A 19,264-nucleotide genomic window follows, 5' to 3' on the forward strand; every position below is an offset into this window, starting at 1 on the left:
TCAGTGTCGGAGTCGAACACCCTCAGAAGGGCCGTGGCGGTGTCCTCCTCTCCATCATGCAGCAGTCCAGCCCTTCGAAATCCGTTGGTGATCGTGGATGTTTTCGCACTTTTCCACGCTGTCAGATTCCACCGGTGGAGTTGAGCATAACTTGCTTTTCGCAAGTTTATCGCCGCTCGTCATCCACGACTCCCGCTGAATGCGTAGCGCTACTTTGAAGTTTGTTTTTCGCACTATGTTGCCTGGCGGATGGACATGTGACCAACATACCACTCTTGAACCCCGATACTGTGTGTCTGATCACACGCCCTTCCGCCAGGCAACGTAGTGCCGTACAACAGCGGAACAAACAAAACAAATCGTCTTAGGATATGACAAAAATCATAGACAATCCATAGAAAAGCTGCACCTGACTAAAAGCCACAGGGTTCAAAACTTGTGCAAAAAGTAGCGGCTTGTAGCCCGACAATTATGGTACTTAGAAAGCACTTAGAAAAATGTGCTGGTGTGAATGGGTGAATGTACAGGTTGTGTACTTGTACATTGTGTACTTGTAGAAAAGCGCTATATAAGAACCAGTCCATTTACCATTTACTATGACCTGGATGACTGAGAACCTACACAGATGAGTCAGACTACTACACTCTCTTCGGTGTCTTTTAACTTGACCCCTGATGTTGCCCAACCCAAAACCCTGACTTCTTTAAAATATTTCTGGCCCATTCTTAAAAGCTGGGTCTGTGGCAGGAAATCAACCAATTTAAATCAACTCTACCAATTCTGCCAAGAACTGTGGTCAAATATCCAGCCAGAATTATGTCAGAAGCTTGGTGATGACTACCAAAAGCATCTGGTCGAAGTTAAAATATATTAGTGAAGGAATCTAAGCACTGTGTTGATTCAAACTGAGTTCAAAGAGCAATGGCAATAACCCTTCACAAACAGTGCAGTCTCTGCACATTTCTCATTAACATTGAGGTTATCATCCCTGTCCACTCAAAAAGCCAGTGTGAGTGTGAACACATCTCCATGAAACACTACAAACTGCATTCACAGTTTTCCTTTATTCTGTTAATAAGCTTACCTAGCTCGTCCACCCTATTTTCCAAGGACTTTACATCAATTACAGCTGGTACATCCTGTTTATATTTCTTCTTAGCTGTCCACTTACTTCATGGTCTGTCTCCCCTGTGGCTCCTTCAGAATTACAAGTCTTACTCCAGGCTGTAGGACATGAGATGCAAAACAATGAGTTATCTCAACTTAGTTGTGCAAGGAAGGTCAACCTTATCGGGTGATAAAGTCATTTAAAACAGCACAGCAACAACAATAATGGGAAGTGCTGTAACAGGCTGCCACTTAACAGGGTGCCAAAAAATGGAAGTCTGTGTGACAACTCACCGGTGTTAAGTACAGAAAATAACTGGCATTTGTGGTCAGATGCTGGCAGAATCTGGCCCAATTTAAGGATCATTTACTGTAAGTAATTAATGAAGTTTCTGTTGAAAAGTTCACGAGTGCATATAACTCCCTTGCTTTGAAAAGCTTATGGATATACACATGAGGGAGGACTGTTACCATAGCTATCCGAGCTATCCGAGTGTAACATTTGTGCTGTGATACCATTGTATGACAACAGAATACTCTCTGAATCTCCCAGACGCTGAAGGATCCCACACTTGCAGCCAGAAAGGATTTCCAGCGTGAGGCTGAGCTCCTCACTAACCTTCAACACGAGCATATAGTGAAGTTCTACGGAGTGTGTGTGGATGGAGACCCTCTCATCATGGTCTTTGAGTACATGAAGCACGGAGATCTCAATAAGTTTCTCAGGTAAGTCAAGCATTGAAACAGCAGGTGTGTCTTTCTTCTTCTACAGGGTTTTGATGACAGTTTTACCAGTAGATTCTACTTGTAACAGTGCTATTCACTAATGTGTGTCTGTGAGAGATATGATGACAATATTAAAACATCTATCCATCCATCCATCCATTCGCTTCCGCTTATCCTTTTCAGGGTCGCGGGGGGCGCTGGAGCCTATCCCAGCTGTCATAGGGCGAGAGGCGGGGTACACCCTGGACAGGTCGCCAGTCTGTCGCAGGGCCAACACACAGGGACAGACAACCATTCGCACTCACATTCACTCGCACATTCACACATTAAAACATCTATTGTTTCCATCCATCCATCCATTCGCTACCGCTTATCCTTTTCAGGGTCGCGGGGGGCGCTGGAGCCAATCCCAGCTGTCATAGGGCGAGAGGCGGGGTACACCCTGGACAGGTCGCCAGTCTGTCGCAGGGCCAACACACAGGGACAGACAACCATTCACACTCACATTCACTCACAGATTCACACCTAGTGGCAATTTGGATTATCCAATTAACCTATCCCCACAAACTGCATGTCTTTGGACGGTGGGAGGAAGCCGGAGTACCCGGAGGGAACCCACGCAAACACGGGGAGAACATGCAAACTCCACACAGAAAGACCCCGGCCTGATGGTGGAATTGAACTCAGGACCTTCTTGCTGTGTGGCAACAGTGCTAACCACCGTGCCACCGTGCTGCCCCTATTGTTTCATATTGTACTCTATTATTTATTTCGTGATGTTGCAAAACACACTGTTTACTGTCAACATTTTTCATTGCTTTAGATAACAGTAATGGTCACCAAAGAACTTCCTAAACGAGGGGCTACCTCTGTAGCATGGACATGGTTTATTATGGAAAGTCTGACACTAAGCAGGAAACTGTATTGAACAAATTACGCAGCAAACATGTCCTACAGACATTAACACAACAAACCTCTTCCACAACCTAAGCAAGACTCATAAAAGAGTATGGACTCAAAGGTTAGAACTGGCTTTTCCCAGTAGCACGCCATATAATAAAGACTCACGGAGATAATTGCAGCCATTACACTTCCATCTATAAATACAGTTATGGCCAAAATGATCGGCACCCCTGGAAGTTTTCCAAAAAATGCACAATTTCTCCCATAAAATTGTTACAATTACATTTGTTTTGGTGTACACATCTTTATTTCCTTTGTGTGCAGTGGATCAACATAAACAAACTTGAATTTGACAGCTTTTCCCACAAAATGCAAAAACTGGGCTGGACAAAATTATTGGCACCTTCAACTTAATATTTGGTTGCACTCTCTTTTGGTACTGCAATCATTCACTTCCTATGACCATCAACAAGCTTTTTACACCTCTCAACTGGAATTTTAGACCATTCTGCATTTGCAAACTGCTCAAGGCCCCTCAGATTTGAAGGGCACCTTCTCCCAACAGCAGTTTTGAGATCTCTCCATAAGTGTTCAATTGGATCTAGATCCGGACTCATTGCTGGCCACTTCAGAACTCTCCAGCACTTTGTCTTCAACCATTTCTGAGTGCTTTGAGAGATGTTTGGGGTCACTGTGTTGCTGGAACACCTATGACCTCTAATGCAGACCCAGCTTTCTGGCACTGGGCCCTACATTGACTTCCAAAATGTTTTGGTAGTCTTCAGATTTAGTGATGCCTTGCACACAGTCAAGACATCCACTGCCAGAAGCAGCAAAACATCCCCAAAACACCTTAGAACCTCCACCATGTTTGTCTGTGGTAGGTGTTGTGTTCTTTTCTTCGTAGGCCTCATTCCATTTTCTGTGCAGAAGATTACGTTTTTTAAGTCGAACCGTCTTGCATTAAAATTGTCCTGAATGTCCTGCAATTCTAACAGTGCAACCCTCTGATGATTTTCTCATCAGAGCCCATGGGCCAGATGCCATGATCCTAGTGGATGGACAGCCTTTGCAGACGAGTGGTGAACTCGGTCTGTCCCAGATGCTTCATATAGCCAGCCAAATTGCAGCTGGGATGATCTACTTGGCATCTCAACACTTTGTGCATCGTGATCTGGCAACCAGGAACTGCTTGGTGGGGAATGGTCTTCTGGTCAAAATAGGAGATTTTGGCATGTCCAGAGACATTTACAGCACAGATTATTACAGGGTAAGGACATTTTTCTTCTTGTATTTTTGTCTTCCTCTTTTTTATCAAAACTGGAAATGTTTTCAAAGATGAGCAATGAAATGGTAAGTTTAATTAAGTGCAGCTCTTCACATATGGTACACTTATACTGTGAGGTGTTACAGCAGTAATCTGTGGAATGTTTACATTTACCTTCAAGTTATATTAGTAAAGCATGGTTATAAATCAAGTCAAATAATCAAATCTTTAAAAAAATCATGGACATTGTGCCTATACTGCATCAGTTTGGTTAATAAGGCCACCACTCTTCCCCTCACACCCCCTTCTCTGGTCTGTGGATTTTTGAGTCACTAATTTAGGCTGCTCAGTCAAAATGGTGGTTATTACTGAGGCGAACACGCTTTGCCCAGAACAATCTAAATTAGTTTTATTTGCAGATGGGCAACATTGCTAAATTGTAGACTTGTAGTCAAGATTGCCAAAACCAAGACCAAAACAATACCAAGACCAGAGGGTATCGAGACCAAGACGAGACCGAGACAAAAAAGTCTTTAAACTGCAGCCAGATGCTGCTTCGTTTACGGGTGTCAGGCATATTTATGTGTTTTTGCGATGCACTCGCACAGCCCTCCTCACCACTGTCTACTGTCTCACTCACTTACTGAGAGGACAGACGCACGCTCCACTTGACTGTCGCGTCTCTCACCCTCTCTGTTTTTCACATAATGATATTATCCTATATCCTCGCATGTGATTGGCCACAATATGGAGGGATTGGAGCATAGCTGAGCCACTGTGTGAAAGCTGAGCAGTGAAAGGAAATTGAGTGAGGAGCCGGCTCTCGCTCAATGGGAGTCGACTCTTCTTACTCACTACAAAGCACTCTCTAAGCACGGCGCTTAGAGCTGATGCTTTTGCACACAACACATTAACAAACGTAACGTTGTGTGTCATGGATACTGTTGACTCCAAATCTCCCGACCACTATGTCGATCTGAAGCTGCAAGACCGAGACAGCGAGACCAAGACCAGACCAAGACCAAAGTCCGTCAAACTAAGACAAGACAAAGACCACATAAAGTGGCCTTGTGACCGGATGTAGAGTTGGATGTCTCGAGACCGGTCTTGGTCTCGAGACATCCAACTCTACTGAATTGTTCATCATTAATGTAAGACCTGTAGTATCAAAAGCCTTTTTAAAAGGCAAGAAATACACAAAGTGTTTCTTCGTGAGTACCATTGCATTTGACATATCTTCTACACGTTTCATTACAGTTACACTGATGTGTTTACTCTGAAGACATATTGGTAAACGCTTAATGCCAGTTTATAAAAACAGCTTTTCTGAAATTTTCAAGAGCTGGAAAAGCAGAGGAATTGTTCTGTAACATCTGTTTTATGACAGGGACCTTTGCAAGTGCATCCAGAAAGCGTTGACAGCACTTCTTTTGTTCCACATTGTGTCATGTTACACCCTTATTCCAAAAGAGATTACATTTATTTATTTATTTATTATTCACCTCAAAATTTTACACATAATAGCCCATAATGATGAAGTGAAAAATTTTTGTGTGAAATTCCTGCAAATTTATTAAAAACAAAAATATGATATGTTCTATATATTTTCTGAATACAGGGTGGGCCATTTATATGGATACACCGTAATAAAATGGGAATGCTTGGTGATATTAAATTCCTGTTTGTGGCACATTAGTATATTCGAGGGGGCAAACTCCTCAAGATGGGTGGTGACCATGGTGGCCATTTAGACGTCGGCGATCTTGGATACAACTTTTGTATTTTCAATAGGAAGAGGGCCATGTGACACATCAAACTTATTATTGTCGCAAGTAATGTAATTGTCGCGCTGACCTAGTAGGTCTGTGTGGCTGTTACTCCTCTCTTCCTCCTCCTGCTCACTACCTGCTCTGTGCTGCTGCTTGCGCGTGGCCGCTAATTAGACCTTGTGCAATCTACAACTAAGCGCGGCCTGGTGCGAGCTGCTCCGCCAGGTGAGCTGAATTAGAGCAATCAAGGGCTGGCGTGCCTAGTAGACCTTAAAATGCATGCAGCAGTCATTTGACCTGGGTGCAACATACTGAGAGGACAGCAAACAAAGCACAATCCACTTTCCACTGTGAGGAAGACTTTGAGCTAGATGGGTTATCGGTTTTTCACCTATCCATCTACCTACCTACCTATCCATCTACCTATCCATCTATCTACCTATCAGCTATCTAACTAGCTGGTCAAAATAAAGTGAGTGAAATTCAAAGTCTGGTCTTTTTCAAGTGTGGGCACCTCACAGACAGAGAACACTTGACAGTAATGTTAAGTAATGTCACAAGAAAAACAATGGTGTGCTTGGTTTCACCGTAACTTTATTCTTTCACGAGTTATTTACAAGTTTCTGACCACTTATAAAATGTGTTCAATGTGCTGCCCATTGTGTTGGATTGTCAATGCAACCCTCTTCTCCCACTCTTCACACACTGATAGCAACACCGCAGGAGAAATGCCAGCACAGGCATCCAGCATCCATTGTTTCAGGTGCTGCACATCTCGTATCTTCACACCATAGACAATTGCCTTCAGATGACCCCAGAGATAAAAGTCTAAGTTCGGGAGACCTTGGGGGCCATTCAACTGGCCCACGACGACCAATCCACTTTCCAGGAAACTGTTCATCTAGGAATGCTCGGACCTGGCACCCATAATGTGGTGGTGCACCATCTTGCTGGGAAAACTCAGGGAACGTGCCAGCTTCAGTGCATAAAGAGAGAAACACATCATCATGTAGCAATTTCAAATATCCAGTGGCCTTGAGGTTTCCATTGATGAAGAATGGACCCACTATCGTTGTACCCCATATACCACACCAAACCATCACTTTTGTTGTTCCAACAGTCTTGGAGGGATCCATCCAATGTGGGTTAGTGTCAGACCAATAGCGCTGGTTTTGTTTGTTAACTTCACCATTCACGTTCATGAGTTATTTACAGGTTTCTCTTTGTTCACAACCATTGACATGTCGAAGAGGTTAACACGTGAGGAGCGGATCGAAATTGTGTTGATATCTGGTGAACGCAGTAACCGGGTCATTGCAGCAGATTTCAATGCAAGACACCCTACGAGACCACCCATCTCCCATGCTACAGTTAGCAAACTGCTTGCTAAGTTTTGTGAAACTGGTTCAGTGTTGGATTTGCCAAAATGTGGATGCAAGAAAACTGTCACTAATGAAGAAACATCAGTGGCTGTCCTAGCTTCATTCAGCAAGAGCCCACAGCGTGGCACTAGCCGCATGTCACTGGAGAGTGGCATTAGTCCAACATCCCCGTAAGATATTAGCTACTCACAAATGGCACCCTTACAAACTCCAGCTACTGCAGCATCTCAACGAGGATGACCCAGATCGGTGCACAGAATTTGCAGAATGGGCAAAACAAAAATTGGAACAGGACCCTCAGTTCACGCAGAAGATTTTGTTCAGTGATGAGGGAAACTTTTATGTGAATGGTGAAGTTAACAAACTTTGTTTGTTAACAAACTTTGTTTGTTAACTTCTGGGTCAATCTGGGTCAATCAATCTGGGTCAATCTGGGTCATCCTCTTCGACATGTCAATGGTTGTGAACAAAGAGAAACCTGTAAATAACTCATGAACGTGAATGGTGAAGTTAACAAACAAAACCACCGCTATTGGTCTGACACTAACCCACATTGGATGTGTTACGGTTGGAAGGAGGACTCAAGCGCAGGACTCCGGTACTGATGCTTACAAGAAGAGTTTATTTACAAGTCACCAGGTGTATATACAAGAATGTGCAGGGGGGTGTTATATACAGCTGAGTGGGGGAAGAAGGGGTCTCCAGGGAAGTCCAAGGGAAAGCATACGTTCTTCAGAATATCCACTCACACGATCACAGGTTCACACTCCAACACTGCCACACGGGAAACACACGGGGAAAAATCCAAGAGGTTCTGTAGACAGGGAGACAGGGTTAAGGACGATGCACAGAGGAAAACACTCTTCACTAAACTTGCTGTAGCTTTGACTTTACTAACGCGTGGTAGACAACGATCCAGCGACGAACAGCAGTCACCTCCTGGCTTAAATGCTGCTCCCCTTAATGAGACACCTGGGTCTCATCTCCCGAGGGCGTGGACCAAGGGCATGAACCCACAGTGAGTTCCGCCCCGGCGAGAGAGAAGAGGAAGAGAAACAGAGAGGGCTGATCAGCGTGCAGCTGATCCGCCTGGCCGTGACAGTATGGATCCCTCCAAGACTGTTGGAACAACAAAAGTGATGGTTTGGTGTGGTATATGGGGTACAACGATAGTGGGCTCTTTGGGGTCATCTGAAGGCAATTGTCTATGGTGTGAAGATACGAGATGTGCAGCACCTGAAACTACAGATACTGGATGCCTGTGCTGGCATTTCTCCTGCGGTGTTGCTATCAGTGTGTGAAGAGTGGGAGAAGAGGGTTGCATTGACAATCCAACACAATGGGCAGCACATTGAACACATTTTATAAGTGGTCAGAAAATTGTAAATAACTCATGAAAGAATAAAGTTACGTTGAAACCAAGCACACCATTGTTTTTCTTGTGACATTACTTAACATTACATTACTTGTGACAATAATAAGTTTGATGTGTCACATGGCCCTCTGCCTATTGAAAAAACAAAAGTTGTATCCAAGATGGCCGACGTCTAAATGGCCATCATGGTCACCACCCATCTTGAGGAGTTTGCCCCCTCACATATACTAATGTGCCACAAACAGGACTTTAATATCACCAACCATTCCCATTTTATTATGGTGTATCCATATAAATGGCCCACCCTGTACAGTGCACACATGAAGGCTAAAAATATAGACAACATTTTTAAACTTTAGATGGGCTATTCTGGTACATTTACATTTGGTGTATGGCATAATTTTCTTTTACATTTTCTGAAGACAGGTAATCTAAGTGTGATGTCATTCTTCTACAGCCATTGCATTGTGAAGTCAGCATTTATTTTATAACGTGTTAAAGCCAAGAAAATGTCTTTTGCTTGTTTGAGTAACTAAGTGGAATGTGTTACTTTGTTATCTGCAAAAAAGACTATGAGTGCCCAAAATTCAGTCCAGCATGAATTCATGTATTTACTTTTATATTCAAATGATTATCACAAATGTATAAGTCAGATTTGCCATGTTGATTCTGACTTGTTTGTGTACGTTTTGAAGTTATCATACTGCTTATACCTTTCCCATAAAGCATTTCAATGTGTGTGTATGTATCTGTATGTTCAGGTGGGAGGTCACACCATGCTGCCTATCCGCTGGATGCCCCCAGAGAGCATCATGTACAGAAAATTCACCACAGAAAGTGATGTGTGGAGCTTTGGCGTTATTCTGTGGGAGATCTTCACTTATGGAAAACAGCCATGGTTCCAGCTCGCCAATAATGAGGTAAACTATTATTTCAACACTGTCATTTGCTGAGGACATGATGTAATTACCAGGAACAAAACATTTGAACATTTTACTCAAATTAGCTTTTTCCCCTAGGGACCCAATTTATTAGTCCAGCTTTGTGAAAAAAAATAGAGGTGCATATATCACTGTAACTTAATGAGCAGAACTAATAGCCACTCTCATTTTACCTAACTTCTCCAAAAACTTATGAATTTCCACAAAATAATGTTGTAGGGTCTTTAACTTACATTGTAAAGCACTTTGGAGCAATTTTTGCTGTGCTTTTGTGCTATATAAATAAATTTCAGTTGGACTGAATCTGTCTTTTGGTGGTGTAATTTTCTTGGAATGCTCAGTTGGTGCCCTGTCTCTGACATCCCCTGTTATATGGAACTGGGCCTTCAATTTAGAGATGCTACTAGGACTCACTCCAGATACTTCTGCCACTTGGTTTTGCAGAACATCAGCTTATGGTTGCCCTATGGCACGAGTCCTAGCTAATTTAGTCAAACATGGCAAGTTCAGAACAGACACCAACTGACCACTGTAGCAGGGTCCAAACTCACAGGTATCCTTAATCAGATAACTGATTGTCAGTACCTTGGGTACCAGAAGCTCAAAAGAATTGTCAACAGCAATTGACAATAAGCTGTTTGTTGTTGTTTAGAGTCTAAGCTGTGTTTAATTACTACAATGTCAAGTGCTTGATGTAGTTTACAAGATACTGTAACCACTCCCTTTTGGATATAACAAATAAAACCAAACACCCTCAACTTAGACCAGAAAGTTACAGAGATACTCCAGGGGACTGAGACTTCTCTGCTGGATTACCACATCAACGGACTCTATCTCACTGTTAGATTATAATATTATTTTATGCCATGTTATACCCCTAATTAAAGATTGTGAATTATTATGTAGTTTTAGTTTGCATTATTCTCCTGAATTAGAAGAAGCTGATAACTATTGCATTAGTTAAACTGATTTGCATTACATTAAACTGCTGACTTGTTGTGAATGAATGATATTGTTTTATGATGCATTATACTGCTGAGTTATAAGAAATCTAATTTGTCTGAGTAGAAGAGAACAGAGTGTGCTGGAGTTTTCTGCCCCATTTCAGCAGGAGCAGATAAACAGGGAGCCAAGGTCGTAGCTTAGGCGCTGTGTGAGAGAAAGCATGTGAATGTTTAGGCTTTGTATGATAAGGTGGAGGCACCAGAGGCTATAAAAGTTTGAGCAATGCTCCACCATTTTGAGATTTTGAGGCTGTCTGCATCAGTGTCGATCTCCCACGCGTGTGTTCATTAAAATCATCGTTTGACTCAACCCGGCCGGACCAGTGTTGTTATTGTGGTTTTTTCTCTTGTCTCCATCCCCAATATTTTGAACCTTAACATCACCCAGAGAGGAGACACTGGGGCAGTGAGAGAGAGCACAAGTGGGACAAGTATGAAGGTATCTAGATTAGGCTAGCCACTAGCCTAAAGAGGCCATTCTGGCCAATGTTCACTCATTAAACAACAAAATTGATCCAGTATATCTTACACACAGTGCAAGATGTGCTTTTATTTTCATGGAATCCTGGACTACATCCTGGACTCTTCCATTCAGCTAGATCAGGTAACAATCTATCATGCCAACCAAGTCTTAATGGAAGGAGGAAGGACTTGTGGCAGGGCAGTGTTGATGTTTACATCAGCAGCGTTTGGTACTGAAATCTACTGCTGTGCACAAACACTGTTCTCCACTGTCGGAGTTTGTTATCATTAAGTGCCAACCAGTCTACCTAGCAAGGGAATTTACATCGATTGACCTTATTGCTGTTTGCATCCCTCCCACCACTAACGCCACAGCTAGGACCGTGGAAGATAACTACTGGATGCTGAGTACACCAAGTCAGGCTCTCTGATCACATCACCATCATTCTGAGACCTGCATACAGACCCAGAGTGAGGGCCTTCAGACCAACACAAAATCAGATGTGTGTAGCCAGAGGGGGCCTCCTCTGCTCTGAAGGATTGCTTCAGCACTACAAACTGGTACATCTGACCGGTGATCAGCATCGCGGAGCACGACGTCCGAACGGCATTGAGGAGAGTGAACACAAGGACAAGAAACAGGGTAACTATGTGAGAATGCTGTTTGTTTATTACAGTTCAGCGTTTAACACAATAGTGCCCTGCAGACTGTTCACAAAGCTCAGGGATCTGGGACTCAATAGCCGTCTGTGTGCTTGGGTGTTAGACTTCCCCACTGGCAGAACTCAGGTGGTGAGGGTGGGCAGATGTGTCTCTAACAGCATCACCATCAACACAGGAGCACCACAGGGATGTATCCACCCACAGCTCCAACACCATTGTGAAGTTTGCTGACGACACAGTGGTGTTGGGCGCCATCTCCAACAACGATGAGACGGCCTATATGGATGAAGTGAAGAATCTGGCATCGTGGTGCCAGGAAAACCACCTCCAGCTGAACGTTGGCAAGACCAAGGAGCTGGTGGTGGACTTCAGAAGGAGTCAGCACAGAGACTACAAGCCCATTATCATCAATGGAGCTCCAGTGGAGAGGGTGCAGTCCTTCAAGTATCTCAGTCTCCACATCTCCTCAGACCTGACATGTCTGCCCACATTCAGGTCCAGACCAAAAAGGCTAGGCAGCGCCTGTATCACCTACGACAACTGAGGAAGTTCAGGGTCTCTCCAAAGATCCTCAGGATTTTCTATACAGGCGCTGTGGAGAGCATCCTCACACAGAACATCACATCGTGGTTTGGGAACAGCTGTGTGAAGGACCAAAAAGCTCTCCAGAGAGTGATCCGTACAGCAGAACGCTGCTGCAGGATTGCTCTCCCCCCGCTTCAGGACACCTACACCAGGAGATGCCGGACTAGAGCAACGCAGATACTGAAGGACCCGTCCCATCCTGGCAACAAACTGTTCCAACTTCTGCAATCTGGTAGAAGGTTCTGCATCTTCCGGGCAAGGACAGAGAGACTCAAGAGGAGCTTCTATCCCCAAGCCATCCGGGCCCTAACTATGCATGTGACAAATAAAAAACCTTGAACCTTGATCATCAAACAAGCACCCACCTAAAACAGACATTAAGGAATACGCTGACGCTGTTGCAGCATACATTGCAAAATGCACTGATAATGTCACTCACTGCAAAACTGTTACTGTCCATGCTCACCAGAAGCCATCGCTCACAGGACAGGTTCATAGGCCCCCCAAGGCAGCCTTTAGGGCCGGTGACACTACAGGACTTGCAACAGCTATAGAAAACCTACCCTGTGGTATCAGGAAAACAAAATGACAGTACAGTAAGAAAATATCTGGTCCTTTCACAGTAACAACAGAGGTCTTTCTGCAGGGTCTTTCTGGTGTGGAATCCAATCCTCAGTGGACACTTGAGTGCCCATTGAGGTCATTACTGGCGTAACAAGGGAAGAGTCTGTTGATGATCTACAGATGACGACACAATTATTAGCCCCCCTATTAAAAATTAGGTCAAAATTATTACCCCAATCATGCTAAAAGTAGGTTGTGTATCCTTGTTGTAAGGTTTCATACATGTTTTCTGAGCAATCCCAGGCTATTTTTGTTGGACCTTAGTCTTCAGGTCACCCCGTGGGTTTCCAGTGGAATTTAAGTCAGAGTTTGAAGCAATAACCCAGACCCAGTTTTGCTTCAAAATCTTCACATATCCTTATTTCTTTCTTATGATGCAGATGACACAAACAAGTACAATCACTGGCTTTAACAATGTTCAGATTTTCCTCATACTCCTGGCATTAACAGGAAAACTCAGTAGATGTACTGCTTGGTTTCATTTGTAAGAAGGGTATTTAAAAGAAGTCTTCCTAAGGTTCAAACATTTTAACATTATTGTTAAAAGGCTGTTTTGTTTTCTAAAACTGTAGTCTACAGGATAATATGTACCTGGATTATTTGTATGATGTAGTCATTATATACTGTGTGCATCACTTGTTGCCTGTCAGTGTAATGACACTCCACAATACAGCCATAGCCCCGGCCAGTGCATTGCACAACTGATGCAAGTCTGGTTGCGTAGCAGTCCTTTCTTAAACAAGACAGTAAAGTATCTCTGCTCAACTACTGGTCTCTGTGTCTTTACAGGTAATCGAGTGTATTACTCAAGGCAGAGTACTGGAGCGCCCAAGACTCTGTCCTAAGGAAATCTACGATATTATGCTTGGCTGCTGGCAGAGGGAACCGCAACAACGTCTCAACATTAAGGACATCCAGAAGATGCTGTTTACTTTGATGAAAGCCACACCAGTCTATCTGGACATACTGGGATAATAATAGCCCCAAGGAGACACTAATGGAATATATTCAAAGCACTGAATTGCCCCCGAACAGAAGTGATCTGTCTGCATACTCTGTGGATTAGGGGCTGAAAATACCCTGTTTTCATCTGCCAGATATTTGAGGACTGCAACTAACACATTGTATATTATGTTTATTTAACTGGACCAAAATGATCTGAATTGCATCAGTACCTAATAATCTGGAACCTGCAAATTCTATACCCATTTTGTTTTTTCAAATGGAATTGTAACTAAAAAGACTTAAGTATACAGTATATATTGCAACGATGTGGAGTGATTATGCTGATTGTTCTGATGTGGTATAGTTAAGGTGTCACATCATAATAATGTGGGTTTCACCCTGTTTTGATCATAGCAGCACTAGTTCTAATCAACTGTTAATAAACCCTGACCTGGACTGGTAGTTTACTGGTAGTAATCCTGCCCAGGATTACATTGATCTCAGTTGGTTTCACAAACCTTAAGTAACCTTCTAGTCTTCCTTTGGCTTATCTTCGCCAGGTCTTCATTTGTGAAATGTGAAAAGTCAGAAGGATTAATTTATTCTCTTTTTAATTATTTACATTTTTATCTGTGCCCAAGCTGGTCAATTTCCCAAAATCTTTCTCATACCTTGGGTTGCAATGGTAGCCATCTTTAATCTAAAGTAATGATGGTGACTATAAAGTTTCAAAGTACTAGCATTTCTGTTTTCTGTTTTTAACTTTTGAGATTATATTTCTTGACTTTTCTTTCTGTTCATGTATAAATTAAGGAAGGAGGTGAAAAAATAGAACAATGCACATAAATCAAATATTTCATGTACAGCAGCTGCTACACATGACTGCTGTTCTTAAGTGCTAGTTCAGTGGCAGCTTGCAACACAGTTTTTATCTGAAACATCATTGTTACAACACTTTTAAGTCCTGAGCTCATGATAGCTCACTGAGCTGCTTAGCTTTACAAGACCCTGACCATACCTTCCAATCCTGAGCCTGGAAGCATGGCCTGAGTGACTGTCTGCCACTATAGAAATGGACCTAAGTGCCTCCTACTTCTTTCTGAACACTAGGAACCAGGAAAGTAGTCTTTCAAAATAATAGCACTTTTACATTTTGTTTACCTGCCTAATGGCCACTAGCTGTAAACTCTTGTTTTTCTTATTACCTAGTTTCATAAGTATCTACTGTATTTAAAAAAATTAAATTTAAAGCAAAAAAAAAAAAAAAATTAAAAGCCAAACTACCCAACGTGAAATTGAAATTACATTACATATACACTAACCAGTCAATTTATTAGGTATACCTGTTAAACTGGTCATTAGCATAAGTATTAAATCAGCCAATCACATGACAGCAACCCAGTATATTTAGACATATTTAGACATTGTTGTTGACCATAACTATGATCACAGTATACCCATCTTTTGGGGTGTGGTGAGACCACAGCTTCACGTTGTGGATGTAGAACCAAAAAAACTGTACTAACTGTGTCAGCATGGATCAGAATCTCTGAGAAATGTTTGGGGTACCTTGTTGATTTTATGGCGCAAAGAATTATGGCAGTTTTGAAATTAGAAACTGGCCCAACTCACTATTAGCAAGGTGTGCTACTAGACCGTTTACAAATAACCTTTTGCCATTTTCCAAAGCTAAAAAAAATGAATGAACTGATATATGTGTGAACTGAAAGGATAATACTTGAGACACTAGGATGTATATACTGTAAATCTGTCTGTCTTAAGATATTTATTTTGTTTTCCTATGTTGGATTATTTTCTTGTTTCTCAATATGTTATTATATGATTAATTTAAATCTAATAGATCTTTTGATTTGCTTTCCAGTTGTAATTTACTGTCACGAGTTGCATTTATCTCATTAGAGACTGGCTAAAAAAAATCTAGATTTAAGAAATGTCAATTTGTTTTGTGTCATTTTATACTATGCATCCATCGATTCATCCATATTCTTCCTCTTATCCAATTCAGGGTTGTGAGGCATTTCATATAATTGAAATAAATTAATAAAAAATAATAAGTCAGGAAAACCGATTAAAACTACAAAGTTACAAATGCTAAAAAGTCAATGTTTTATTGCCCTCTTCAAGAACTGTTCAAGGATCAAATGCATTCTTTAATTTAAAAGAAATAGTTTGTCATTCATCGACCACAGTCAAAAAATGACAACACTTTCATCAGTGTGTCTAATGATGTGTCGTGCACCTAGTCTCTACACTGTATTTGAGATTTTAACTGTTTTGTCCATACTGGCCTAAAGAATTTAAAATCTAGTCTCACAAGGAATTCAGTGCATAAAGTTGTTAACTTCATATGCTCTTGGGTCAATGAGTGAGTACTGGGTTTAGCATTGCCTTACTGACTCTATACCTCAGTTTTCAGCGAGCATCATGAGATGCAGGAATCGGTATTTTTCTTTATTTTACTTGAATCAACAAAGGGCAGCAGCATGCTGTCCATTAGCTTGATACATGAAACCCCTCCTAAGCCATTAGAAGAGTCATCTGAAGAGCAAAATGAAAAGCCTTTAATTAATTATTTATTGATATTTGAATGTATCATCAGTCTACAGTGAAAGACAGACTTCATTTATTCCGTCCCTTATTGTTAAATGAGACAGATTTACAATACTGTGAGTCACTGTCATCCTATTCTGTGCGTGATGTTTGAGTGTCACGTAGTTGGTGTTGGTTTTTATAAGATTTTGTTTCCCAAAAGTGTATTTATTCTAAAACAGTTCATCTAAAATAACTGAACATATACCTGGGATTTGCATTGATATATAGGTATATTGTATAAACATTAAGCAGGTGCATCACCTGCATTGCCTGGGTAGTATGAAGAAATCTGATTCTGTATCTTTTCTAAATTTAGATTAGAGCTGTGTAATTAAAGATATGTGCATTTCTAAACTGCAATCCTAATGCTAGGATAAAACATGATCAAAGTTATCTTACAGTAGACTTGCTTACCAAGTATCATCCATAATGTGAACTCTTGTTTCTAAGCTATTCATTTCATTTGAGCAAATTGATTATATTTGCATTAGTGTCAGTGCTTTAAATTGTGTCTTTCTCTCACTATGAGTGTTTGCTTACTCCAAGTCCTCCAGGAAGTCAGTATTACTTAGTGAATTACAGAATTAAATTTTGTTTCATTTGTTTTCTACACACAAAAGAAAATCCAGATTTTAGAGAAATTTCAACACATTTCTAGAAAAAGTCGGTTGCACAGAACTCTAAACATAAAATCAAAGAAGTTAACTCTTTCAACATGAAACACAGCACCCTCAAAACTGATTCTTTCCAACTAAACAACACAAACAGCTATTATACGATTAAGAGAGAATAAAAAACACTGATTGGATCAATTCAAAACCTACCATCAGAGGTGTTTGACTATGTCTTGGCTTGGCTTGGCCATGGTACATACTTTTTTTTGTTTTGGAAAAGTATACATGTTTATTTTTATTTTGTCCTTGTTTGTAACAAATGGGCAAAAGATCATTCATCTCAATTTTATTTTTATGCTCAAGCCAAAATTAGGGACCCAACAAGCCATGTTAGAAGAAACTGAAGAACAGAACCATATTCAATTCAGTTCAGTTCAATTTTATTTATATAGCTCCAAATCAGAACAACACTCATCTCAGGGTGCTTCATACTGTAAGGTAAAGACCCTACAATAATATGGAGAAAACCTTTACAATCAAACAACATCCTTGGTAACACTGGGAAGAAAAAACTATCTTTTAACAGGAAGAAACCTCCAGCAGAACCAGGCTCAGGGAGGGGCAGCTATGAGTGGTTAACCTTATCCTGTTTTCTCAAGAGACTTTCCTAAATGCTGCAAGCATGCTATTTTGATACATGCAAGCTTCCTGGAGGACACAATTGGCTAGCAAAATACATCAAATTGTATTACAAAACAGAAATCACCAGATAAATGTTTCCTGTATGATCAAGCCTTAAGCTTTCACAGACTGACAATCTTGGTTGTTTCTAATGATATTTGGGTTAAATGAAATCTTTCTCTCTGTTTGCTCTTTGTATTCTTCTTTTTCGTCTATTGTGTTCTCATTTATTCTCTTCCCCTTTCCCACTGTCACTTCACCATACAAAGTTTCTAAGCTGAATATGTAAGAAACATCATTACTCTATTAAGAATCCATGTCTTTTCTAATTGTTGTATATCCATCTCAACACATATGTATGTGAATCATTTGACTTATAAAACTTGTATAACATCTTTCTGAAAAGCTTAGATGTGGTGATTTTTTAAGGTGGCTCTGTGTATCATTCTGACTCTCAATTCTCATTAAAACTGACTTCAATGATCTTTGCGTTCACTTATTTTTTAACCAGAAAAAAGGGGAAATAAGTGACTCATACTCATTATGTAACATCAATTCCCTACTTCAAAATTATATTATTCCCCAGACATTTATATACATATCTGGAAACTGTGGCTCAGTTTCTCAAAGCTCTGAACACAAACTGTGTTAATTGGTTTGTTTTAATTGTTAATTGGTTCATCAAAACTCTCCATCTTGCGAAATGAAAATGCAGCACTCAAAACCATAGCATAGCTTGAGTAGTAAAAATGACTGTTCTGATGGCTGAGTTTTGTTTGTGTGTGTGTGTGTGTGTGTGTGTGTGTGTGTGTGTGTGTGTGTGTGTGTGTGTGTGTGTGTGTGTGAGCTTCAACCTTAAGAGTTTTGTGTGTATCTGGAGGAATCCAGGAAGATAAGAAGTGTGTCAAACTGAGAGCTGGTTCCACATAAGAGAGGTCTGAAAGCTGAAGGCTCTGCCTCCCATTCTACTTTTAAATAACCTAAAAATCACAAGTAAGCCTGCAGTCTGAGAGAGAAGTAATCTATTGGGGTGATACAGTACTATGAGGTCTGATTAGTCTGTGCTTTGGGGCGTAGCCAGGCAAGCTTAAAGAATTATAAATAAATACATGTACATATGAACATACCCTGTACATATGGAAAACTGTCCCTCGGTCCTCATTGGTCAACTCACCATTTTTTATGTCTCTCTCTCTCTCTCTCTCTCTCTCCTTCTTTCTCTCTCCTTTTCTCTCTTTACTCTGTTGTGTGTGTGTTCTGGTTTTGGTGCAGAAGTGGGACTTTCGGGGTTCCTGGCCTAATCACTCACCTGCTTCTGATTACCTCTTTGTACCTTCTTCCTACCTGTGCAGATGCTCTACGGGCTAAGGAAGGCCAATTCTTCTGCATCTTAACCATGGGGACAAAGGACCTCAGGCCTCAGCTAGAGACTTTTCACAGGCGTAACTTAAAAGTCCTCCAAGCATTATTGCCTTCCAACTGGAGAATTCCCTGCTACAGAATGGTCAGCTATGTTTGGATTGAAAGACATTCGCCAAATAGTTTAAAAACTGTGGACAGCCATACTAGAGTCTCTGATTTTTATTGGAGATTATGTATCGGA

The 19,264-nt window shown here is 41.2% G+C and overlaps 1 protein-coding gene across 1 annotated transcript in view; it reads left to right on the forward strand.

Moving 5' to 3' along the window:
- The window catches only part of LOC113026243 (NT-3 growth factor receptor-like), a 94,430-nt gene extending 76,359 nt beyond the window's left edge, over positions 1–18,071 (forward strand). The window contains exons 16-19 of the mRNA XM_026174778.1: positions 1,661–1,833; positions 3,763–4,006; positions 9,291–9,449; positions 13,598–18,071. Coding sequence (XP_026030563.1) covers positions 1,661–1,833; positions 3,763–4,006; positions 9,291–9,449; positions 13,598–13,783 — 762 coding nt within the window. The 3' untranslated portion in view covers positions 13,784–18,071. The remainder of the gene's footprint in view (positions 1–1,660; positions 1,834–3,762; positions 4,007–9,290; positions 9,450–13,597) is intronic.
- Positions 18,072–19,264: the final 1,193 nt, after the last annotated feature.

This window comes from Astatotilapia calliptera, chromosome 7 (genome assembly GCF_900246225.1).
Source record: "Astatotilapia calliptera chromosome 7, fAstCal1.2, whole genome shotgun sequence".
Taxonomy (NCBI): Eukaryota; Metazoa; Chordata; class Actinopteri; order Cichliformes; family Cichlidae; genus Astatotilapia; species Astatotilapia calliptera.